A 26,496-nucleotide genomic window follows, 5' to 3' on the forward strand; every position below is an offset into this window, starting at 1 on the left:
TTGAGGAATCCGAATTACAACCTTTGCAAGTGTCACTTATTTTGATCTCGGGGAGTGAATCAAGCTCCATAATTGTTACTCATATTATAGTTCTGTCTATACCAGTGAATTTCATGACGTCACCCCCCCTCACCCAGCACTATTACTGATAATGTATCTGATTGTCAAGTATTGTGGCCCAGATGTTTTCTACATCTACAAACTCCCTGGCATTGCCAAAACTATGAAATAATAGCAATAATGGACCCCCCCCTCCCTGCCCAAGATGGACTCAAGCAAACTTTGCACTCCATAATGTACTCTTCTCACATTATGTCGTACATTATGTCATGCATTATGCTTTTGTCCATTATGGGCTGCAAGGGAGGTACATTATTGCTTAAATAATATTGTCCAGATACAGGCCGAGTATTTATACACATGTTACCATATATTTAATCTGAAGTGCTATTAATCACATCCATTCTTGCAGAACTATAGTTAGATTTACCTTCAGTGTTTGTACGAATTACTCTCTGAGACTCATTAGCTTTGGTATTGCCAAACATGATTGACACATGCCCTGAAAATTGTTACAATGTGTACACATACTCTGCTCTTGTTGAGGAAAAAAAATTGTAAAATTGATACTTCACATTGACTGAGCACAGCAGAGAGTTGAGTGACTCTGAATTACAGATGATGGGTGTTATATATGGTAAGTATAGAGTGAAACAAGTATATGAACACTCGGTGTCACTCAAAACAGTTACTTACTGGTGAGAAACACAAGACTACATGCAAATTGTTGCGGACTCTTGTCAGGAAGTAGTCATAGAGGTTCTCATTGGTTGGTGGTCTACGTGGGTATTCCTTCTTCATCACCGGGATCAGCTCTCCGTTGATTTCATCAATCTCATCACGAGCGAACAAGTTGGATACCTGTAACACAATCACACGGTCAGAGTAATATACCTTTATCAAAGAACTGCACCTACTTGATAATCATCTTTCGAGGAAACTAATTAAAGCTTATATTTTCTCAATCTCTTATTTTGTTTTCTCTATCTCTCTCTACCAATCTTTCCCCATTTGTCTTACTTCTTCTGTGCAAATCTAGTCTTCTCTTCATGTGTCTGTCTATCTGTGATCACTCAAAATAAGTTTCTCTCCATTTGTTCGACTTCTTATGCAAATCTATCGCTTATCATTCAAATAAGTCTCTCTCTCTCTGTCTGTCTCTTTCTCTCTGTAATCAGCTCAGTTTCTCTCACTCTCTCTCTCTCTCTCTCTCTCTCTCTCTCTCTCTCTGTAATCAGCTCTCTCTCCCTCTCTCTCTCTCTCCCTCCCTCCCTCCCTCCCTCCCTGTGATCCACTCATCAAATCAATGTAAGAATCTGTAATTCAAACTTACTTCTCCGGATGACAAGACATTGTTGAGATATTCCAGGAATGCCTCATCCTTGATCTCATTGTCAGTGAAAATGAAGGTCATGCCCTGACCCTGCTGTCCAGCCACTTTATACAGTATTTTCAGATCCTCCATCAGGTTGGAAACATTGTACGACCTGAAACCATCAAATATCAGCAAATTTGTGTCATTTTTGTATAATAATAAGTTGCACAACAATAAATCAGTATGTTTGTTCTGAGTGTGTATATGGTATTTGATACAGCCACAGCACTGCACTGTGCGATAGCCGGGAAAAGGTCTATTCATGAAGATTACTATGAACAGGACTGACACACTCACCTTGACAGTGTTATTTGAAAGCTCTTGTAGCCAGCAATGTAACTAGCCAGTCTGGTCAGACTCTGCTTTCCCGAACCACCGACACCGACGAGGAGTGCGTTGCCTCGTGGCGTACGGATGATACGGGATATCTTCACCAAGTGAACCATGGCGTCCTTGAAGAACACGAGATCCATATTGGCGCCACGGATACTCTCATTGTACATCTGCATGTACGACAGCAATCGCTCTGACAGCTGCTCGTAGCTCTCGATTGGTTCATAGACTTTCGGAGCTTCCAAATCTGCGTCATCTGGTTCCTCACCTAGGTATCGCATAACAGGAGGAAATTTGTGTGAGTGCTTTTTCCATCAATATTAGAAGATAACAACAAGGGTTACATTTATGGACTTTGCTTATTAATTGCAAAAGCTATTTCAAAATCATGCATTGTTGCTGAATACTGCTTTTAAAATCCTATTGACTAAGTAATAAGGATACAAATATGCATACACATAAAAACTTAGACTGCATAACGATTTAAATCCAGTGACTTTTTCATTCTTATTAAACCGAGGTGGCGGTTTGGGAAATATGTAATATAGATACTAGCTGTCACAATGAAATTTAGCCACATGCAAAAGTTTAATAAGTTGTAACACTGTATCAAAACTTAACACACAAATGACGCAGATTACTATCATTGCAGATAATATTCTGAGATACCCCTGCACTTTGGCAAAGATTGAAAACTTGTATGATAAAGACGATAACTAATATATATAATCAATACACTGCCTCCTGCATCAAGTATACTATGAGGTTTTGACCATATATGGAGTGACTGGTCAAAACCAAATGGCATACGCATGGCTGAGGTGGTTTATTTCAATTACATCATACCAGTAAATTGATATTTTGGTGTGAAATGTTTGAAAAGGGAATTGTCTCTGGCTGAGAAGCTTGTGTGTGTTTCAAGTGTGCTATATCCCACTACATCATGAATACAGCACTGTTATTTTCACTTCTCGACAAATCAGGTCACTAATTATGTGCCATCAATATACTGATATGATATGTTTGATACTTTATAATAAATATATCAAAATCGATAACATATTCCAGGCATACTGTATTAAAATATTTGTGTATTGTAAAGGGAAAAAAAATCAGAGTTGATGATACAGAACCCAAAATATTTTGTCTTGCATTCTGCAAGCGCTGAATAATGTCAAAAATAGACAATAATTCCAGCAAAGATTAACAGAGTGTACTACTAATGAGAAAATATAGCTGAAGAGAAGAAAATTAAAATTAAGAGAAGAGTGATTATAAAAGATGTAGTCAATTTTATCCACTTCTAATTTAAGCAACCCACTGACTGGTGGGTTGCAAACATAGCTACACGTGCGTCATGCAGTGCCTAAAGCAGAATTTGATGTCAAACTAGATGTAAATGTATTTGGAAAATATCGGTATACAGTGTTAAAGGCAAAACACCAAAGATTTTGTCTATGAATTGTCTTGCAATTGAAAAGCTTAGCCAATAAAGTGTATTAAGGTGGAATGCTTTGAATATACCAGAGATAAAAACGGTTGTGGCGTAATTCTTAACAACTGAAAAATATGGTAATTTACGTTTCAAAGGTGTGATGATACAAATACGGTAGATACTAAACTGAACAAAGTTTTGCAATGTTGATTTACAGGAGATTTCTCTATTACACCTGTTGCATCATAATTATGCACGATATACCAGTATTTCATTGAACTCAGTGTTTCCAGGTACATTTGTCAGTATTGGGACAGTTACTCCCCGAGACATCCACTTTTCCGGAAACTTCCGCCCACCGGTAGGGGTAAGTATACAGTGGGAAAGATATCCAGGGAGTGACTATCAAGAATCTTTTATGTCTATAAGCACTAAAATTCTTTATATGATTTTCTCAGAGAAGAGCATCCCACCTTAATGTCAATGATAATGAAATGCGTTATGGTAATTCTGGATGAGAAGTACGGTCATGCAAATCGCCCAGAGTCAATAATTTGAAATTTTTTTTTCAGAGGTAGTAGTGCTTGCGGGGTTTTTTCCAGTAAAGAACCAACGACTCACCAGTGAATGGTAGCAGGTGATAACAGTGTAAAGGATAGACAATGAGTGCAAAAACAAATGCAGATTAGCTTTTTTTTGTGGCATTCATTTTTTTAATACAGCCTGGAGTAGTGTGGTGGTGGGTGGTGTAATGCTGGTGGCAGTGATGGAGGTGATGTTTGATGAACTTTCTGAATGTCTACAACTTTTAATTCAAACAGTTTGTCTCACATTGACGACAAAAATGACATGGAGAAAACTGGTAAAAGGTGAATTTTTTTTGTACTATACGGTACCACACAAGTTTCTTCACTTCACATCTATATTCAACAATATTCCCAGGATGTGAATTGTCCCACATTTCTCTGATAGGATTTGAGAACTTCTGCAAGAATGATGCCTCGGGCAAAGCAAAACATTTTCTGACTGCCAACGCTTCATACTTAATTGAAAAGCGCAGAATTCTAAGAATATTTTGACGTGAATTCATAGACTTTTATTGAGAGTATATTAGCTAGATGACAGGAGGCCCAACATTTCTTGGGTGAAGGCAGTGTAGAAATAGCAGAGGTAAGACTGAAGATGACCAGTAACTCACCAAATTTACAGGCAGAGAGAGAAAAGAGAATAGAAAAACAGCGAGAGTATGACAGGGAAGGGGGACATAAGAGAATAAGAGAATTATCGAAATGTAGGTGATATACTGTGTCTCTATCTGAGGCAATTGAGAGCTGGTTTGGATATACAATGTTCAAAGATGCCTCATTTCTGAAAGGTCACACAAACTGCACACACACAAATTGTAAGAATGTATCATATCTATTAGGACCACCGAAGTTGGGTTGACATACGCAAAAACTGCATTCCCATGTAATCAACATGACTTTTGAAGAACACTAATGAAAAATGATGATAGGGAGAAGAGTACTTCTTTGGCAGACATTGGGACGGCAGCTAAATGTAAATGCTAATTACTCAAAAATACCCTGAAATGATAACCTGATATAAAAAGTGCAAAGTTTCACATTTCCAGCTTAAAGGTATACTGTCACCTGTTCCAATTTTGCCACAGTTACCATGGAAAGATAAAATCTAACCAATCACAGATTTTCAGCGGGTGGCTGCTTTTTAAAAACAGCGCCCTCACATGGGCATTTTGAATACCAAAGAACGCCACTCTGACCATATATGCGCATATTTAGATTACAGGTGACTGTATACCTTTAAAGATCCAGTAACTCTAACTTTTCGGGATTTTTTTCACTATTTTTTTTGTCAACTACAATTTCTTGTTCTACTCCCTACAGCATGTTGAAATAATCTTTACGGCCCTGATACGGCTTTTGCGGCCCGAGGTCGTACGGCGGAAGGGCCCGAGCGTGCGAGGGCCCGTACGCCGTACGACCAAGGGCAGCAAAAGCCGTATCAGGGCCGTAAAGGTTTTATCATATACCTTATGGAATTATAAATGTGTAGTTTACATAATATTCAACATTGTTTAGGCAATAAAAATGCGTGCGATATCAAAAATTCATCATTTGTGTCACTTTTTCATAAATACGATGGCCGCTTCCCCGTCGCGCATTGATATACACGATGACGAAATTTGTTTACCTGCAGAATTCTAGAACGCGCAAAGCAACATTCGTACTATACCGTGACCAACAGAGATCAAGGCTGAAATTGAGGTGTAAGAAGGACAAAAGCGTGATGTCAGTTTCTTGCAATTTATACTGAACAGGCACGCACTTAGTATACATAGTATTTCACTAGAATTTAGAAATAAGAGCTCATGTCACCTGCGCAGCTCCACTTTCGCCACGCGCAACTACTATCTTAGCGAGCAGACGTTTTCCTAATCTCGCGCTGGCTTTGTGTACGAATGGAACGTTTGCGGATAGCAACGCGCGTAGTAACAAGAATCGAGATAGTTCAGAAATGCACGCGATTGCCCATATTTGGGCACCGGGCCGGGGCGTGATACGTAAAAAAAATGCACGGATCTGAGGGCGCTTTCTCCCATAGCTTTACACAGGCACGTGAATGTAGGTATATGATAATAAATAATATTTAACTTGTAAAAATCATCCTGTATGTGTGAAGACGACATTGTTATTGATAAATTCAGGTCTGGATTAGAATTCAGATGTAAACTATAACAATGCAGTTCACACGTCAATACATTTTACATGTGATAGATGCTGTATAGACAAGCTAAATAGTGAGTATTTTAACATGCTATGGGGAGTAGAACAAGAAACTATACATGACATTAAAGTTACAACAATAGTAAACAAATCATTAAAGTTATGGCTGCTGCCCCTTTAAATATTACCATTATTTCAGAAATCATCCACTCAAACTTTCACAGGAAAGCAATGACAAGACCATGCATTTTCAATTGTGAAAAACATAAAAAACAGAAAAAATTGGTGGGCCAAAAAGTTTGGAGCAAACCCTTCACATATTGGCTAATGCTGGATACTCCCTTTCAAGGTTCTGACATCACTACTTTTTGTGTTGACATACTTTGGAGTGACATCACTGGCTCATGTGTAGTGACATCAACATTTCTTGCTAAGATGTCATTAAGTAAGTGGGTGGTCTACATCTTCTTGAGAGAAAGATCAAGTGCTAACAACTCAGAAAAGTAATTTATCAGGCAATCGAAAATGTATTCACCAAACACATGCAGCAAGACCAATGCTGAAGTAACTATTACTTCCCGACTGATTTTGAAAACTGCAGTATCAGCAGAGCTATCAATGGGGTTTATCAAATTGTGACAAAGTCATAGAGGCAGGCATAGAGCGTAATATGCTTCATTCTTGGGGTAACAACAACTCAAACTTGGATTGTAGGCTGCATTCATGGAAGAAAGGTGGACTAGGCTTTCATCTCAGACTTGTCATGATATTACCTTTGCTACGAGCTGCTAATTCCTCCACTGATGTACAGTAAGATATGAGGCAACCAAAAGTAGAAAACTTAATGCTTCAAGATGGTACTGTCTTTGAAAAGTATCAAGTTTCATCTCTAAGAAGCTTGGAATTGGGCACTGATATGTGAAGATACTCAGTGTGTTACATTGTGTTTGAGTGTGTGCTTTTGTGTCTGAAGCCAAAGTTTACATGAACTGTAAGTATGTGTGAACAAAAGTGCGCATGTATATATGTACACAATATAGACTTGTTCAAGATACATGGATTAATGCTACAATATTTGAGTTGCTTTCTGAGTGTATCATTACCTGTAGCTTCTGGTGCTTCACGGAGGAAATCAACAAAGAATGGTTCTTTGTCCATCTGTTCAGTAATCACTGATCCTAGATCTTCTTCTACAAGCTGGTGAAAAATGATGATGAGAAGATAATTACTCTTCCATTTTTGTAGGTCATGAAAGATGTAATGTGAAACATTAATTTTTTTTCAAGACAGTTGGTTCATGGAGAGCTCATAACTGTTGATCTATTTCTCTCTGACCGACAACGAGAAAGAATATATGCAAGACCTAAACTCTCAGCCAATCAGAACTCACCAAAGGCCCCTAACTCAGCACTCATATGCATTAACAAAATTATTATGCAAAACTCTGCTGCCAAGACAAATAAATGTCTTACCTTTACTAAGCTTTTCTCAAACCAATCTTTGTCTTCTTGATTGGTGAATCTGTCTGCAATGACGCGGGTGCACTCGTGTTTCCATAGCGCCATCAGAACTTTGGTGTTTGTGACGACTTCGTCGTTAGTGATCAACATACCCTGGAAAGTGAAAGTTTGTAGACTTGTAATTTCTCATAAATGAAACAAATAAAAACCGTTCAAGTATAGAGACTTTCATAAGCATGAAAGGGGTGTACCAGCCAAATGTATATAATATAGAATAAGCACTGACGATTGTTTTTGGGGACTTATTTTGAGTGTTCTAACCCCTTACACCAATTTTGATATGTTATCAGTGGTGCAGCCATTTCATTAACAAAAGTAATGTAGGAAGCTGGTTAATTCCGATTACAGAATGGAGAATATAAGTTGGTTTCATAACATTGCCCTCAAACAAGAGGAGGGTGTGGTTATCTTGAGGGTTTGAAAGGAACATTGGTAACACTGGGCTTAGGATGCAGCACATGATAAGTGGTAATATTGCCTACGGAACTGAATATGTAAAAGTCTCCATTAATTTGAATTTGATATGCATATGATGAGGCTGTATCAAGCGTGTCTTTTTATGACCAAAGTCTTGCCACCCGTTCATCACACTAGGCCTGGGAATGTGGATATGTCCTGTTCTGATGTCAGTTCTCACCACCCGAATCCCTAATATAGGCCTGGGAATGTGGATAATGTATTCCTCTCATCTCAGAACACACTTTGATACTTAAATGACGATATGAGGTCAGTATTGCTTTCCTACCTGCCAAATTCTACTCAGATCTCTTAAGTTGAAGATGTAATGAAATTTGGCTGGAGTTGGTAACATCTTGACCTTGGTGCGTTGCCATAGCTTCCTGGTGATAGGGACCAGGTTGCCAGCAAGTTCACACACCTCATCAACAAATCCACGCTCCTGTGAATAAATAAACAAATTCAAACAAAAGTAGATAAGATCAAAGTTCAATATCACATGATTGGAAATGTGTTTTAGTCACTCCAATCTTTTAGTCTACACTGCAGTTGTCAGCTGATAGCATCAAGGTATATGACACCGCAATGTCTAGTCTATACACATGATTTATACAATTGAAAGTTGGGTTAGATCAAATGTAATCTGTTGCATGTTTCAGTAGCATTTTCACAATGTTTGAGTGCGATTTTAGGACCAGACTCAGTCAAATTTTTTCACTGTATTCTGTTTACACTTTGTCAGAATTCAGCTCCTCTATCAAATTTTTTTTTTCATTATACGTTTTGTAGTAGAACTTCATCATGATGTAAAAACCAAGTCAGTGATGAAAAGACACACAGACTGATCTAGAAATATATTGCAGCTGGTGGCCAGTCAGCATGGCATAGCAATAAAAGCAGAGTGAGAAAACAAAACAATTGTTACCTTGCAGAAGTGTCCAGTACCAACTGTTCCAAAGATTTTATCAATGGATGCGTTGGATGGCAGAGTACAATTGAAGACGTTGAAATGTCTCTTCAGACGTTGTGGAATGTCGTTTCTACCTCCACCAGGTTGGATCATGGCGGCTAAAAATTGAATGTCTACAATGTTGGTGAATTCACCGGGTTTCTCCAAGTTGTAGAACCCTCTCATCTCAATCAGTTGACGTACAATCTCATTGGTGATCTGTTGGAATGGAAATATAAAAGACAAATGAGTTTTCATATCTACAGTAACAAATTTCTAATACGGAATTATATTGTGCTAGTATGATGGTGCTTTTATAAGCCATACAGACTAATGCTCAGAATGTGGATAATTGTTGTCTTAAATCTTGAGGATGTCTGAAAATGCTACACTGAGAATGTTTTTCCGATCTACACTTGATGCTATGTATTGTGATAATGTGTGCTCTGACGTACATTAATATATAGAAGTGTGTACCGGGATAAAATGTCATAGTGACATCCACTTAAACGGGAAGTTACAGGACCGCAGGTGCACAATACTGGGATTACTGATGAAGTAGCCATTTCCGTACACTTGAAGGGAGGTTTTGAATTCTCGTAGCATTGCCTAAAACATGGCAAAATTATGGGATTCTGGGACCAAACACGGCATGTCCGATCAGTAGCGTGGCTTTTTTTACATTTGCATAGATTTACGATAATCCAGCTTTTATAGTGGAAGTTCCTGTTTAATAACTGTGGGTGATATTGATGCACCTGAAAACATGCATATTTTTAACACAATTCGGCAATTTGCTGTGTGTAGCAAAAATCAGATTCCTAGCATTTTGGCTTTGAAATCCTAGTTAAAATGACTGCATATGAAAAACCATGCCTCGAATGGGAATCAGAGAAAGTGCTTTTCAGAAAAACACAGAGTGTGGAAATACAATCACAGAGATTGCTGCCAGCCTTACCTGATCACCCCACTCATTGATAACTGGCATGTTGACGTCATCAATGAAGACCGTCATTTTCTTGCCGGCCGGTGGACCAAACGTGGTACCAACTCGTTTGTCAACATAGCTCTCAACAGTACGCTATGAAAGGAAAAATATACAGCCAAATTCAGGATCTAGTGACGGTTACCACATTAAAGTTTTGAAAGGTCAAGTTCTGTCATTCACTGTAATGAAGTCATTACCACAGACAATATACATGTAAATGGGCAGAACAGAAAAGTAACTGTCTGTCGTTATGCAGAACTTTCAAACTATACACTGCATGATGCGAGGTAGATGAATAGTCCACACTGAAAAGGAATTAAGTTAAATATCAAATTTTAATACCAAATCAATGCTCATTAATATAATTTGCCTAAAAGAACACCTATCTGCTTCGCATCTCACACTACAAACACTAAACTGTGGACTTCAGACTATATCAAAAGCATCAGTGTGATTCATTAATTTTTTTTAATTTTGTAAAGTCCTACTGGCAGTATAAAGTATTCAAAAATGAAATAGACCGGTATAATATCAGCCTCTTGATGGGATGCAATCATACCCCAGTACTGATCAACCAGCCTCTGCTGTTTCCCTTACTCCAATTCAGAGTCTGAACAGTTAGTGACACCTTGCTGATGGTGGTTGTGTCATGGTCTTTTTTTGACCTTTGACCCATGACCCTTGCTTACCTGGTACATGTTGGGAGTGGTGGCTGATGAGAAGTTGAGGCTCTTTGTGAGGTGAGCTTCTGGGTCGTACTTGGAACAATAACCTTGGATCATCACTGTCTTGGCTGTTCCCTGTTCACCTGAAGTGGAAAATGAGATACATTCAGAGAACTTGCATTTTGCTACATAACAAATGATACGGATTGAATTTCGTAAACTGTTTTTCGTTTCACGTCTTTGTCCTGCTGACTAATCATTTCTCAAACATTTACTGATAAACACACTATGAAAATCACAGTGGATAAAAAAATCAAGTGTTGAGTTCCTTAACAAGAAATATCTATATTGTGAATTGTTTATAAAAATAAAAATAACAGAGGACTGATTTCATCAAACTGCTGAGATTAATCCATGAAAAGAGACACAATGGTGTCACAGTGGTGGTGGAAAATCATATGAAATATTGATGAAGTAAGTACAAAAATTTAGGTATTTGAAAATTGCCTTTCCTTCATGGCTTATCTGCACAGAAGATGAAGTTATATGGTAAGTTGACAGAGTGTCTGAGTGACTTACCAATCAGCAGTACAGCTTTGCTTTGCTTTGCAATGGTGTGGATCAGGAAGTCTGTCCTGATGTTGTCAACGTTAGGCACCAGAATAGAGGAATACTCCGGCGTGTGGTCTGTCGGGTACACGTATTCCGGCACCTGGAAGGGAGGCATTTGGTGGGGGTCAAAGGTGAGAACTCTCACTAAGTACAGATGTTACATTCAAACACTGAAAATGGGCGACTTAGCTTGAACACCAAGATGCATCTTTCAAGTATATGTGCAAACACATGGTGTGTTGACACACTTGTGTTTAAAGCTCCTTGCACAGCCGTAATTTCGATGTACTTTCCATTTTTTTATTCCTTAGGGCAGAATGTGCCTCGAGGTCTGATATTCCTTCTCTCAAACTTTTACAACATTCTTTTGACCTACCACTTGTTGGTGGCTCATTTCAAAGCCTATGGAGTAATAAAGTTTTCACCAACTTAGTTTGTGAAAATCAGAATTCCATTTCTCCTTACAGCGATAACAAAGGGATGGCGGCCATTTTGAATTTCAAATGCCACAAAAAGTTGGGTAATATGTTTCACTAGTTCCAAACTTTGCACGATGACCCCTAATTTTTATCATAGATTTGGTAAGAGAATGGTTGAAAGTTTCATTTAGGAAAGTTTTAGCAAAAGCAATAAGTCTTTCACTTTCGAGGCGCATACTACCTAAAATGAATTTTGGGAAATCGTCAGACAGGTAAATAAATAATAATGATTCATTGAGTGCCAGTGAATAAATAATTACAGTAGAGAAATCAAATATTTGACATCCATGTACAGATGGGCCTTCATTCGTTTCAGACTGCATACAATTTATTGGCATGAGAACACAAAGTAACATAATATGGAGATATCATAAAACACTGTTTACCCTTGACAACCAGTGTTCCCATTTGCCATTCTCATCCACCACATATTCAAAGATGGTCTCTCCTTTTGAAGCGTCAACTTTAGGCAAGTCTAGTCCGCCCTTTTCCACCAGGAATTCTTCCATCTATTAAAAAAATCACAGTTGGAGATAACTCTCTTGCAAGAATTTTTCCATTCCTCACTGCATAATTTCAAAAAACCTCATAAAAAAATTCTGACAAATATTTATTTTGCATATTATTGATGGATCTGTGAAAATTTACCTCTTTTTGCGAAATAAAAATCACACTTCATAGTATGTTGAACTGTAATACATAGGAAGCAATGGTAATGGACTCTGACTGCAAAACTGAAGAGTACTGACCCTGCTAAACGCTCTCATTGGTCGACCTCAGTCACATGATGATATGCTAATAAAAAATCTATTTACATAATTTTCCATACATTCAAGCAAATTCAATACAAATTTTTATGTGAGTAAAACAGACAAAGCAGAGCAACTGGGGTCATTCTGATTATATATAAGTTTACTGAGTGGAAATGAACAGACAGCAAAGCGAAGCATTTGTAATGTGTAAAAAAAGAGATTGTTTATTGCAACAGTGAAATAAAGTGCATTTGAAATTTTCTGTATTTCCTTGCTGTGTCAAATTGACTAAATTTTATCAAAACTGTCATAATAGTAATGTGAAATGTGAAGTGACAGATGTTCAGTAATTGGTTTACACAGAGATTTCACTTTTTTTGAATTTTATCAATGTCAAAAATTATTGTCGTGCATTTATAAGAAGAATTATAATTTCACAAAACGTGTCTGTTGCACTGACACAACAAATGATCCTCTAAAACACTGACCTTCTTTCTATCATCAAGTTCAAGGATGGCACCAATGGACCACATCAAAGCGAACACAAACAGCCTTTCCAGGTGTTCCCTTGTTGCGGGCTTGGCGCCGTCCTCGCCTCCCGGAATGAGTCCCTCCAGGATGTCGATGGATTGCCTCACGTACATGCACTCCAGGAGGTCCATCTTCGGGAAGAGGTTGTTCCAGACGTGGTTCAGGAGGTCCTTGTAGTGGTTCTCAAACAAGGGCATGAGGATTGCCTGCTGGTCTGGTGGTCTGTGCATCAGCCAGCCCTGTGAGGGAGTTAGAGTAAAGTAAGATGTCATGGTCAGGTTATAAAACCACCAAATCAATACATTCAGTTGAGGATGATCAGTACAGGGAAAAATTTCTGAAATACTACAACCACACAAGCAGATCTACAGAAAGGCAAGTTTGAAAATAGGCTTTTGACAGTATTATCAAAAGATATTATCTATCTAATAATGAAACAATAAATTATCGATATACTAAATTCCATGTGCAGTTTTAGTTTGACTGATTGATTATTTGGTGTTTAAAAATTCCAACTTGTGCTTAGTGTGGTAATACCTGACACACTCCATAGTAATACCTGACACACTTCAAAGACATGTCGCCACATTATTAAAGGAGCAGACTGTTCATTAGCTTCATCGGGAAGCAAATTGACCAATAAAAATGTCAATGGCAAAACAACGGACTGACACCATACGAATTCTCGATGTCAACAAAAATTAATGGGAGAACCCTGGATTGAGGACTGCATCTTTCAGTCAGGCCTTTTAAACAGAGTGGAAAGGTTGGCAGACATCAGCAGTCTAAGTTAACAAATTATTTATTAATTCAAACTTTGGATTTTGATGAGCTTACTTCACAAGCCTTAGAACACACTATAATATTGCATTGCACAGCCAGACCTCTGTCACACTATGTGATCTTGTCACATCCATTAGATATTCTGCATCTTCCACACTGAGTTACTGACTTACCTGAATGATTGGATACCAGTCCATGATTGAGGAACTCATGAAGACCATGCCGTTTCTGGACACAGTGGCTGGTGATGCGTTGTCGATGTTGTGCACTTCAAATATGATTTTACAAGTGGGAGACATGGGGATTCTGTCACCGTTGGCCAGGGTCAGCGTCTTGTTGTCGTCGAGTACACTGTTCAAGTTTTCAATCCAGATGGCATCTACCGGACCATCAAGGATCAGCCAGATGTGATCACCCTGCAAGGAAAATTATATTATATATGTCAGCCATTGAGGAAGCATGCATTGGCACACCTGAAGCACACTAGGATGAATCCCCTTTGTGAAAACAATTGGGCTTCCCTAAGGGGGCCTCACATAGCTTTGTAAAGTAAGTGGACCCCCTAGAATTATATTGATTTGTTAAACTGTTCCGAGAGGGTCCAGGTTTCGTCAGTCTTGCGGTCATATCAGATTATGCATATAGTGATACACTAACCACCTTACAGAGTTTATTCTCTATTCATGTTTTGCCAGTGGCAGAACATACATCATCGAGATATATGGATAAGGATATACAAAGACTGGGAAGAGAAGTTACACACTGCAAAAGGCTGTTTTGTTTCACTACTTATTCTGCAAACTAAATGATTGCCTGATATACCTTCTTTGTTTTCAGTGTCTTCCTCCATAGTGTAGAGAAAATACCATCCGTCCAATCGTTAGTGGCGACATCCAATCGACCGAACATCTGTGGTGCGGTGATGGCTTTTGGGTTCATTCTCATTTCCTTGTGCGGTGCGCCGCAGTCAGTCATGGCTTTCATCAGCACACTGATGCACTTGGTCTTGCCGGCACCGCTGGGTCCCAGGGTCATCATGCCGTGACGGACACGCTGGGTTTCGTACAGCTGGATCAGTTTGAGCACCCACGCCGGATGGTGCACCAGGCCAGACTCCGCAACCTGGTGCTCGATGGCCGCTTCCATCTCTGGGTAGCCGGCTTTGTCCAGTTGCATTCCTGGGAACAAGTCATCGATCAGTGACAAGAACAGAGGTTCATCTTCATCAACCTATTGCAAGAAAAATACACAGAGTTAATCAATGGGTTAAACCAAGAATTTGAATTGACCGTGGGATAAAAAAACTATGTGTGCAAACGCCCACAGAAATATGTGTATAACATACACAACCAGATGATAATTGTCAAGTTGTCACCCATGGCAAAATGTTTAGCGTCAATGAAACAGATAACTCACCAGTTTGGACAGGTTCATGTCTCTCAACACTCTCATGACAATGGTCTGTTCACTGTCTTCTGGGTTAGCTCTCTTGAAAGCTCCCAGTGTACGCAGTACAGATAGAATGTTACGCAGACCAAAATCGTAGTGGACCTATAATGAAAAGAAGTGAGTCAAGTTAACACAATTTGATTTTCGTGATCTGTTACATATCACATGATGCCTTCACTTCAATTTATATTTTAATGACTGAAAACTAATAACAGAACTTGATTCTATTTTTTAATGGCTGACAATGAATGTTGTTTTGTAATTACTTCATTTGACAACATTCACTTTTCTACAGAAATAAACAGTCAAAATCCCTAAGTCACATTTAACCAAGTCTTGTATTTGAACATGAAACATTACAGAAACCTAGACACTTTTGTATCAATGATGATCTTTCCATCGCTGTCTTGCCTTGTATCTCTATGTATCACTACATTTCATTGTGTCATACAATAATCTGCTGTGTCTACTGTCATGAACTGAAGTGTCTTGCAGAGTGCATCAATGGCAGTGTTATCAATTCTTTCTCTTAGTTTCTTAACAATTCTGGTTTTGCCATATCTATCTGTCTGCCAGCATATTTGGCTATCTACCAGCCTGTTTGTCTGTCTGTCTGTCTGTCTGTCTGTCTGTCCAACATTTGTCATTCCCTTTCTGTCTTTTCCATTGTACTCCGCATCAAAACAAACTTGCCATCATTGCCATGGCAACACTGAATATGAAAACAATTACCATGACAACAAACTCCATACCTGTTTGGTCAGCTGTTCTTCACAGAGCTTGTAGAGTGTGTAGAACTTCCTGGCCAGCAGCACGTTACCTTGGAAACCGGCACTAGCCAGTTTGACTCTCATGATGATCTGTCTGTCTGGTACCATCATGGCGACGGTACGGAACTGAATCTTCAGATTCTCAGGTAACTCTTGACGTCCTGCATAACCTGGGTTCTGAGAACAAAATAATGGAAAAATGAATGAGTTTAGCATTTTTCATGGTTCAGATTGCATTTTTATGTGGTGAAAAGGGGACTGTTTATCGTTTGTCTGTATTGATGACGTAATTAAGTTTACAAAACTGATAAAATTTTGAAGGCAATTTTCACTAGTTTTGAAAATGACTGTGTCATTAAAATATGAAAGTCTTGCTAAAACACTATATGAATTGGAGTAGAATAGGGCTTGAGAACAGATTTTCATAAATCTCACCAACACCTTGTTATTCATAAAGTGACAGAAATATGGGTATATACTATTTGACTTTCACGGAAAAAAAATTCTCTTGCCATTGGAGTGAGCAAAGATATCAATCATTGCAGTCATTTTTAAAGGTCTGGTGAAATGCCCATGTTGCAAAATCACAGAAATACAGTTGATGGTCTATAAAACATTTACATTCATTTCTTTTTTCGTTTAGCGCGCATGATTATGAAATATGGCAAAAGAAAAATGCAATGTGGGCGTGTCCCCCGAACCTCTCCAGTCGACTTTTTTCGGCTTTCCGAAGTTTGCCCGACTCCGTATCTCATAACGGGAATTAAAGTATTTCACACCTCCGTAAGCTCCCCACGGGGGGTAACTTCTAGGGTTTCCGCTTACATGATCAGGACAGTGTCCTCCTTCACTATGGGAAGACGTTGTTCTTTTGGTGGCTGTGACAGCGGCAAAAACATTAACGGCTCAACTGTAAACTTTTTCAGTGTTGAGTGTTTGAACCATAATGTGCCTGTCTCTTCTGGTTCGTACGATCGACCACGGTCCCTCGGCTGAGCCTGCCTCGCCACTCGCTACACAGAAGGTTGGGACCATAATGCAAATCAACTGCATGAACACCAACACTGAACGTTGTGACTGCCACTTATAAAATGCACTAGTCTGAACGTCGGGACCACAATGCAAATCGACAGTAACTTAAAACGTAAATGGGACAGTGATTAAATTAAATGGGACCGCGATGCAAATCGGCTGCATGAACAGCAACACTGAACGTTGAGACTATTAAAACGAACAACAACACGGAACGTAGAGATCGCGATACAAATCATGGAGGTAGAGTCCTCCCTGATACAAATTGACAGCAACACAGAACGCGTCGTTGGGACGGCGATTAAATTGAAGAACAATGGGGAATACCGGATCACGAGGACTGGACCGCGATGCAAATCGACCATCAACATGGAATTAAAACGCACACACAGAACATCTAGACCGATATTAGGGATTTTACATGAAATTGATAGACAGCTACAATAATAATAAATTATATATCAAAAGAAAGCTCTCTTCAAGACCAATTGATTGCATTTTGTTTGATGAAAATCGGTTCAGTACATGCAGAGATATGTCCTGTTGAATTTGAAAAAAACTTCTTCCTATTTAGAAATTATGCCATGGTAGACACCTGTAGTTATCATCACAACCAGGTGACCCCATTTTGAACATGGTATGAGGAAACTAGAATTGCAATTTCTTGTGCTTTTTGCAATAACTCAAGCATTTCTTGTTGAAAATTGATGAAATTTTTTGTGGATATTGCTGATGAAATGTTCAATGGTTTTTAATTTTCATAAACGAAAAAGGTTATTTAGAATGCTGTTTACAAGGTAAACAAATAAACAATACCTGTAAAAAATCAAATGATACCTGTGACATTGATCGCTGTATGCATTATGTATTGTGAACATCAACAGAAATATGATAATCATATTCCATCATATTTACTTTGCATATATGAAAAAAGTTATTTAGATTTATGTTTACAAGGTAAACAAATAAACAGAAATACCTGTAAACAATCAATTGATACCTGTGACATTTTAGAACTTGATTAAATTTAACAAAATATTTTTTTAGATTTTTTTAAATTTGAACTTCGAAATTTTTTTTACAGTTTTTTGTGTGATTACAACTTTTATTAAATGATTATGAAATATGTCTGATTAATGTAGATTTTAAGTTAAACAATTACAAAGAACTTTTCGAAAAAGTCAAAAAAACTTCGTTCTCAACCCTCTGTCAATGCCGTAAAACAGCAACACGCATTTATAGAATGAACAACTGCATTAAACTGGATGCAAAGTTAAGCTGCCCCGGAAATACCATAGACCCTCGAACATGTCGAAGTCAGCGGTCCGAAATACAAACCAGTATAAAAACCAACTTTTCCAAAGTCCGGGACACCATCAATGAGGAAAGAACAAATTGATTATCTATGGCCTTGTTCTTCAGAGAGAACCAAAATAGTCCCCTTCTCGGGAACTAAAGATCGAAACTAAAATTTCAGTATAGTATCGGCAAAGTGCGGTGCACGTGCGTATGCCTACACTGCAGTGCATTGCTGGCTTGACAACTTCTCAGTGTCTATCGTAAAATATCACCGGTCCCGGAAATCAAACTATATCGAAAAAGATAACGTTTGGAAGGGTAAAGTATAGAAATATATATCTCTAGATAATAAATCAGACAAATCTAGCTGCAAAATCGTGGCCCTGCCAAAGAAAATAATACAGAATATTGTTATCGGCTTACCATAGTGATGAAGAGACCAAACTCTGGGTCGAGGTCGACCACGTCTCCATCTGTGAAGATAAACTGTGGTTTTCTCTCTTTTTTTGCAACCAGTACAATGGCAATCTGTTGGGCTGCGACTGATAACACAGGCAGTTCAATACGGTTGAACTCATCAAAACAACCCCAACTTCCAGACTGGGCCAGACCTGCGTGAATACAAATAAACGATATTCAAAGTAAAACAAAAGTCAATAACTAAATGAAAGGGGTCAATATCAGTAAATATAATGATGGGTCTAGATTTCATGCGATAAGCAAATAGACAGTACACTGAATGAATTCTCTGGGTTTGGATGTTATATAAAACATTGACAGTAAATACAAATAATTCCCAGTTACTGTTAACTTGTAATTTATGAAAAAATTTTGTCAAAGAGCAAGACTCTCTAAGTTTATGAAAACAGAAAATATACATAAAAAATTTATGTACATAGTGAAATTCACCATGACTTCTTCACTGACAATGGGAACAGACTTCCGGTAGATTTGAACTTGACACGTTCATCCCCAATTGCCAGTTATCAGGTCCACACTCACCATTGATAACAATGGGTTTGGGTCAAACCATGGTGGTAAAAGGGTTAAAATGTACACTTTAACTTACTTTCACTGATACATAAAGTCTATCACAGTCCATAACATTTTTTTTCAACAGTTACATTCCTGCTGACTTCTAACACTAGGGGGCACTATAAGTGTGACATGGTGTACTTACCTTTGTAGATACGGCCCAATCCACGGAAGTCCATCTGATCAGAGCAGTTGAACACAACTACATACTTTCCCAATGCTTTGCCCATATCTTTGGTGGTTTCTGTCTTGCCTGTACCTGCCGGACCAGCTGGGGCACCACCCATACTCATACCAAGTGCCTGGGCTAGTGTGATGTAACATCTGAAATGTAATGGAATCCCATATATGTATTTTGCAAGTCTTCAAAATGGAAATGTCATCTCTTAATTTTCAGCTTTTTTGCAGTTCCATTTTCTTGTCAATATTCGTATATCTTTTTCATCTTTCTTAAATTTGTAGTTAACATCACTGCGTGGATTACAGAAAAGTGAAAAATTATTGTCTACGCAAGGGCGAAAAAAAATATTAAGTTTAGCTGCACCATGGGTACACACAACTGGCAATGAATAGTCTGACAGGAAATGAAATGACTGTCCAATATTTGTTGTTTTTTAATTTCTGTGAGCTTCATTGAAATCCAAAAGAGAATGATGTTTATGGGTTTGCTACAAGATTAAAACGAATGGACAAAATCATGGTCTCATCGCTGCACCCCTTTTTTGGAAGTTGACCCTGATCTAATTGTAAACAATGGGGTTGACCACACTTTGACAGGGGAGACAGCTATGAACTGTACCTGTCAGTGAGGGGCGTGATGACTAGACGATCAGTACATCCCACAGGCTCATTCATGTAGTGGAAGTCAACATCCGTAATCGAAATGAGACACTCATCCGTGTCCTCTTTGAAGTAGAAACGGGACTGCTTCAACCACTCAAAGTCGTTGGGCGACTTGATGTGCATGCGCACCAGGTCATCAAAGATGTCTCTCTGATGGACGTGAATCGTGATCAGTGTCTCGTATTTGGTTCTTTCATACTTGGTCAGTTCCTGCGTTGTCATGTCGATGAGAATATTCAATAGATCCAGGAAATACTGGTTGGTTGTTGCCATGATCTGGGAAAGAAACGCAGTTTTATCAGTCAATTCCTGGTTTTTTATCAAGCCTATCTAGGTGGTTTTAATGGGATGTTTAAATTCTTCCTAATGATAGGAAATGATAGGATGGATGCAAAATATTTCTAGATCATACTATTTGTTATAGCTTAACTCTCAAATAATCCTTAAATTCGTCTATCATCACTTTATAACTTCATTTTTGAGAATACAGCCTGTATCCATGGTTATAGTTGCCATGGTAACAGTTGTCATGGGAAGCACATGCTAGGGTTACTTGCATACCTTTTTGTCTGCCCGGGCATTCTTCAGAGCTTCTTCTGCATCTCTGGTCCAAATCATCTGTATGCCTAGCAGACCAACCTGGGCCGGGTAGGTGTTCTCAAACTCAATGATTTTGAAGTTCTCCTTGTCAGAGATAGCAATGGCAGCTGTGCGGATGATGGAGTGGATGGAACGCCGGACTGTCGCCAGCAGCTCACTCAGCCATATTTCCACATTGCCCTAAAAGCAACGGAGAATTTCAAAACGTGAACTTTCACAGACAGTAAGAAAAGTGAAGGAAGTCGATCATGATAGAACCATACAAACTACCTCAACAGAGGGATAATACTGCAACAAGTAAAGAAATTGATACAGTTACTACAAAATTTGAACTGACCAGTGGGAGATAAAAACACTTGTACATCGACATTTTGGGTACGACCCTTTGAAAGTGCAGATGAAGGTTTGTACCCATAATGTCTGAATTCGATCATGATAGAATAGCTTGTGATACATTTTATGGACCATTCAACTTGAGATTCCATTGCACACTTGTGTGTGAAATTGTTATTAATTTATGCATCTTGGATAAAAGGCAAAGAGACAACTCTTTATGAAAGACATCAGTAACAGTTCATTCTCGTATAAAAATGACAGTATCAGCTACCTGGGCATTGACAAGCTTATCCAGGTCAATCTTCTCTTTTTCTCGGGAAGAGATGGCGAGTATGTGGTCGTAGTTCTTCTCATGGAAGACCACGGTCTTGACGTTATCGAAGAGCCCTTCCAAGTGGGCCTGGATGGTGTGTGAGTCTGAGGCCTGACCCAGGATCTCCAACAGCGCCGGGTCGGAGACGAAGAAGAACCTGGGGAACAGGAGACGTTTCTTCTCCAGGTAGCCGGTCAAGGATTTCTGACAGATTTCCAGCTGCTCCAGCAGATGGGGAAGGAGCTGTCCCAGAGTGTCGTCACCCACGCAGCAGATCACTACGTTGGCGTTCTCATGGGCACGTTGCATGATCTTCACCCACGACTTGTCGATGTTGGAGAAACGTTTGGCTTCCTGTTGGTGGAAAGCAGAAGATTAAAGTTTTGGACAAGCTGTAATGCATATCTTTTCCATAATAATGCCCACAATCTCTCACCTTGACAACTTTGACTTCAAAATAAGACTACCACACACATTCACTGCAATATTAAACAGTGAGCCCTCCAAGACAAATGACATGTATTAACTGACTCAAAAAAGTTAAAATTGATTCTGAAATTGACCAGGAGAGGTTGGAGATATACAGGCTCCAAACACTCAAAGCCACTTAACATTCTAGGACTTATTTCAGCAATTTCTAGGACTTTTTGAGGTCCAAGATACTGCTCTCCAGATAGAATTTTTACAATATGTTATTTTTATGTATGATTTTACATCATCATATTTATGATATCATGACTGATTATCTCGTTATTTATGAAAACTGTGGGTAGATAATCAAGTCTCCAGGACTTTCCAGGACTAAATTTCATTGTCAAGGACTTTTCCAGGGTTTTCCAGAAAGAAGGCATGAAAGTGCAAGGATTTTCAAGGACTTCCCAGGAGCATATGGCCCCTGACCATAGTATGAATATTACACAAAGTACATATCTGCATAAAAACAAAGGGAGTTCAAAATCTTACCTGCGGCAACTGCTTGGCAATGTCACCACCAACAAACACAGCTTCTAGGTAGATCCAAAGGTTCTGCACAACCATCCAGTTCTCAATGATTTCTGTTGTGCCGGACAGTTTCTGGACCCACTTCTGAATTTCTGGCTTGAAAGGGGCATTGTATCTGTACAGGTGAGAAACAGATTCAAATAAGTCAGAAATTGTTGTTGTTCCGGTCTCTACAGAGACTGCACAAACCACTGATCAGTTCTGTGTTTACTTTATTGACAATTTTACAATCAAGGGAAAATTTATGAATTGATGGTACTTTCATCGCTGGCATCAAAATGCTGTTAACCCCTAATTCACAGTGAAAAGGTCAACAATCACCATTCCTAACAAAGGGTTTGGGCCAAACCATTCTCGTAAAAGGGTTGACAAGGTTGGAAGAATGAGGATGAAACTGACAATTTGTGGTTTTGATGTCAGGATGAGAAAAAGTAGCAGAACCTTTCTTTCCATTTTCAGTGTGGTATTAAATTTTAATGCCGGGCAAACCAAGCTTGTTGACCCTCAAACCTAAGCCATCCCTGTGTAGAATTCCAACTATGAATTTGAAGACGGATGGTTATCTGCCACTGATTCTGTGTATATAGGGCAAACTAGTAAATTTATCAAAACTAGTGTTGTTGGAAGATGATTATAAATGTTGGCATGGCAACAATCTAAGGAGGCAACAATCTAAGGAGGTAATGAAAGCATTGCATTCTTCTCCCATTTACTATTAGAACACCCCATTTTCTATGGGACTGTGCCACTAAGTTACTGATCTGAGGGGTGGATGGGTGTAAGACTCACCTGTTACTCATCAGTGAAGCCAGCACCATCAAGCTGTCTTCCATGAGTGAGATAATTTCACCGGTGTGATCGCCCTTCAGGAGCAGTTCACCGCGCGCTTTGAATGTTGAGAACTGGAAGTTCTGGGCGTTCCATTCAGCGATGACCTGCTTGAGTTTGGCTTCAATGTCCTTCTCTTTGACGGCTGAGATACAAATGTCCTGCAAAAAGGGGATGTTGCCATGGAAACATGAGTGACATGATTGGATGACGACTGGAGGTGGGTGGTTGTTTTTTCTGGGCTGTGAAAACTAACACGATGTATACCCATTGGGTTAATGTACCCTGAATGGGTATGGGAAAACATACATGTACCCACATTGATATCATTCATTGTCCTTTTGAAAGATTGTAATTTTGAAAATAAGACAGAAACTTTTCACTTAATTGGCTAGCCATATCTGTCAGGAAATATATGGAACATCCTCCCCTACGGCAAACAACATTTTTCACATTTTTAAAAAAATTCCTGAGGAAAAACATTCTCGGGGGACACAGAGAGAGTTACACGATCAGGAGAATTTGAACAGAGAAGTGAAATATTAGTACATATGGAATGCATTCTGTTAAGAATGAGATATAGAAATGAAGGAAAAAAACAAAAGAGTAAGATGACCTGATGTACTGCAAAATGAAAGAAAATGTCATAAATTTTAAGAAAAATGACGTATTTTGACCCATGTTATGGAATGTTTTGGAATAGCCGAAAATTTGTTAAATATGGGTAACCATGGTAACATGAACTGAATGTGGAAGAGCCGGGATGAAGAGGATAGTGTCTCTTCACTTCAAGCAAAGTGATGAGAAATGTGTCACCAGATGGGGAGGGGGAGGTGATGAAAAGTTAAAGATAGACAAGATGGGGAGGGAGTGTGGAATTATCCACAAGATTGCCAAGAGATCCATTTCAGACAACCAGGCCACAGCATCCACTGACTGAAAACCAATCTGTAGATTAAGAGGGCGTGTAAGTATTAAAGATAACTGCCGGACAAACCAATCTATAGTTGGGGGGTAAGCACAAAAGATAACACAGCCTGGATGAACAAAAGTGTCATGCAAAACCAAAATCATGTAGCACTCAAAAATACAAACTGAAAAAGACCACCTTTTCAAAAAAACAGAGTATTCAGTTTCACAAAATGCAAGAGACTTTCTGTAAGCCATGCATACATGTAGGCCTGTTTACGTATCAGTGGGTGATTTTGATTTTGGACCTTTTGATGTTTTGAAAGAAATGAACATCTGCGAAACAAGTTTGTTTGTGAAAATGAATACTTGGTTAGGTAACTGACACAGTTTGTTTTTTGTTTGACTTCCCGTTTGTGATATGAAAAGGACAACATAAAGTACCGTTTTATTTCATGAAGAACACTGAATAGATAATATTAGGAATTTTGTAAGAAATTGAAAACAGTAGATGTAGAACTGATACTTGTAGGCCTAATGTAAGAAACAAAGAAAAGTGATGAAATTCAAATCAACTGTTTGTACAACATGCTTTGTATTTGACATTCAATTAGGACAATATGGTAAAAAAATTTGCGGTGAGTGGGCTGGGTGGGGTAGAGGAAGCCACAATGATCTGGATATAAGTCCTGTTACCTCGATATCATCTTTGTATTTAAGTAGGAAGATTCTTCCCGGTTTTTTCTTACTCTGCTTGTTTGACACAAAAATTGCAACAAACGAGATGATTTGTGTGAAAAACAAATTTAAAACAAAAAACAAGATTTCTTCGGGTCCAACAAAATAAACCAAAATTAAAATTAAATCACAGACTTTTTGAAAAGTAAAAGAGGAGTCACTTGGCAAAACAGTAAAAACACAGAAAAACTGGGGTGAAAACAAGCAGACTTTCAAAAACAATCAATGAAAAGTATGAGCCTGACATTTTGAAAATGGCAAACCCAATATGACATAACTGATTTGGGATCAACAGAAAAACAGTTTGAAGACAACATAGACACTGAAAGAACAAAAACGCCATGCTGGATCTCAGATCACCATATGCTGACAGACAGTCATGTTGAAAAACTGATCTGAAACTTTTGATTGGTCTATAGTCCTGAAGTGTCAAAGATGCACATTGAATACAGGATTATGTAAAGTGAAAGCCAGCTGTGATGAAAACCCTTGAATATAGACATGTTCCTTTTGTTGAAAGGGGAGGTGGTTTGTAATAGCTAGATGAAGTTTGATTCAAACGGCACGAAAAATCTATTCTTCATTGAAACAGTCCTTATAAGAGAGGTGTCCAAATAAACATTTTTACATATATTTGGCTTGATAGCGTGTTTCTCAATGACTTTGATATTTCTTTTGGTAATAGCTACACCATTTTCACAAACTATTTATACGTAACGTCTCTTGTGAGAATAATATCATGAGATTGAAATATGGTACTAAGGGAGTGAGAAAAACGGTGGGAAGATTTGACTGCTCCTTTGCGCATCTTTGACAAGTCAGCGATAGACCCTCTGGCTGACCTACCTCTATGTCCTCCTTGTACTTGAGTAACGGCGCCATCATGATGTTACGCAGGAGGAACGACTCCGACTCCACGTCGAACGTGTGTCCGGTGATCTGCGCGATTCTATCCCAGTGGCGTTTCATCATAGCTTTGTTGGCCATCATTTCCAACAGTGGACACGTCTCGTTGAAATCATCGATAGTCTGCTTAAGGTCCAGGAAGGCTTGCCATTCTTTCAATGCCTTTGGAAGTTTACGACATCTGAAACAGAACAAGAAGTACATCCCCATTGTCAAATATGGAGTAGAATACGTACATATATACGTACAAACATACGTACATGGATACATACATACGAATGCACATACATGCATACATAATTCTCTTTTGGAAAAACATATACAGATATATATTTATCTCATATATATACAATTTAGATATATATATTTTTTTTTCTTTTTATCATTTTGTTGCTGTTGTTGTTTTGTTCCACTGTAGTGTTGTACCTTTATTGTATTTATATATCAAGATTCCAAGGGGGATACGATTTCATAAAGGCTTTACTTTACTTTACTTTAATTTACTTTACTTTCCATACATGCATACATACCGGTACATGTACATATGAACATACATACACACATGTATACACCCACACGTACCTACCGATCTACATACGTACATATATACATACATACGAACACACATGCATAAATTATTCATCCATTCATCCATCCATCCATCCATTCATCCATCCATACATACATGAGTACGGATGTATACATACATGTATGCATACATACATACATACATACATATACATAGACACTG

At 38.5% G+C, this 26,496-nt stretch overlaps 1 protein-coding gene across 1 annotated transcript in view; it reads right to left on the reverse strand.

Moving 5' to 3' along the window:
- LOC139141933 (dynein axonemal heavy chain 5-like) overlaps window positions 1–26,496 on the reverse strand; it is an 89,905-nt gene that overhangs the window by 21,133 nt on the left and 42,276 nt on the right. The window contains 24 exon segments of the mRNA XM_070711698.1: window positions 757–921; window positions 1,394–1,547; window positions 1,733–2,036; window positions 7,054–7,147; window positions 7,423–7,563; window positions 8,216–8,368; window positions 8,852–9,094; window positions 9,834–9,956; window positions 10,553–10,671; window positions 11,108–11,240; window positions 12,006–12,128; window positions 12,860–13,141; window positions 13,859–14,101; window positions 14,508–14,915; window positions 15,102–15,236; window positions 15,887–16,081; window positions 18,659–18,846; window positions 19,416–19,594; window positions 20,070–20,389; window positions 20,675–20,893; window positions 21,321–21,716; window positions 22,326–22,479; window positions 23,154–23,353; window positions 25,686–25,926. Of these exon segments, the coding sequence (XP_070567799.1) occupies window positions 757–921; window positions 1,394–1,547; window positions 1,733–2,036; window positions 7,054–7,147; window positions 7,423–7,563; window positions 8,216–8,368; window positions 8,852–9,094; window positions 9,834–9,956; window positions 10,553–10,671; window positions 11,108–11,240; window positions 12,006–12,128; window positions 12,860–13,141; window positions 13,859–14,101; window positions 14,508–14,915; window positions 15,102–15,236; window positions 15,887–16,081; window positions 18,659–18,846; window positions 19,416–19,594; window positions 20,070–20,389; window positions 20,675–20,893; window positions 21,321–21,716; window positions 22,326–22,479; window positions 23,154–23,353; window positions 25,686–25,926 (4,912 nt within the window).

Source organism: Ptychodera flava, chromosome 10 (genome assembly GCF_041260155.1).
Source record: "Ptychodera flava strain L36383 chromosome 10, AS_Pfla_20210202, whole genome shotgun sequence".
Classification (NCBI taxonomy): Eukaryota; Metazoa; Hemichordata; class Enteropneusta; family Ptychoderidae; genus Ptychodera; species Ptychodera flava.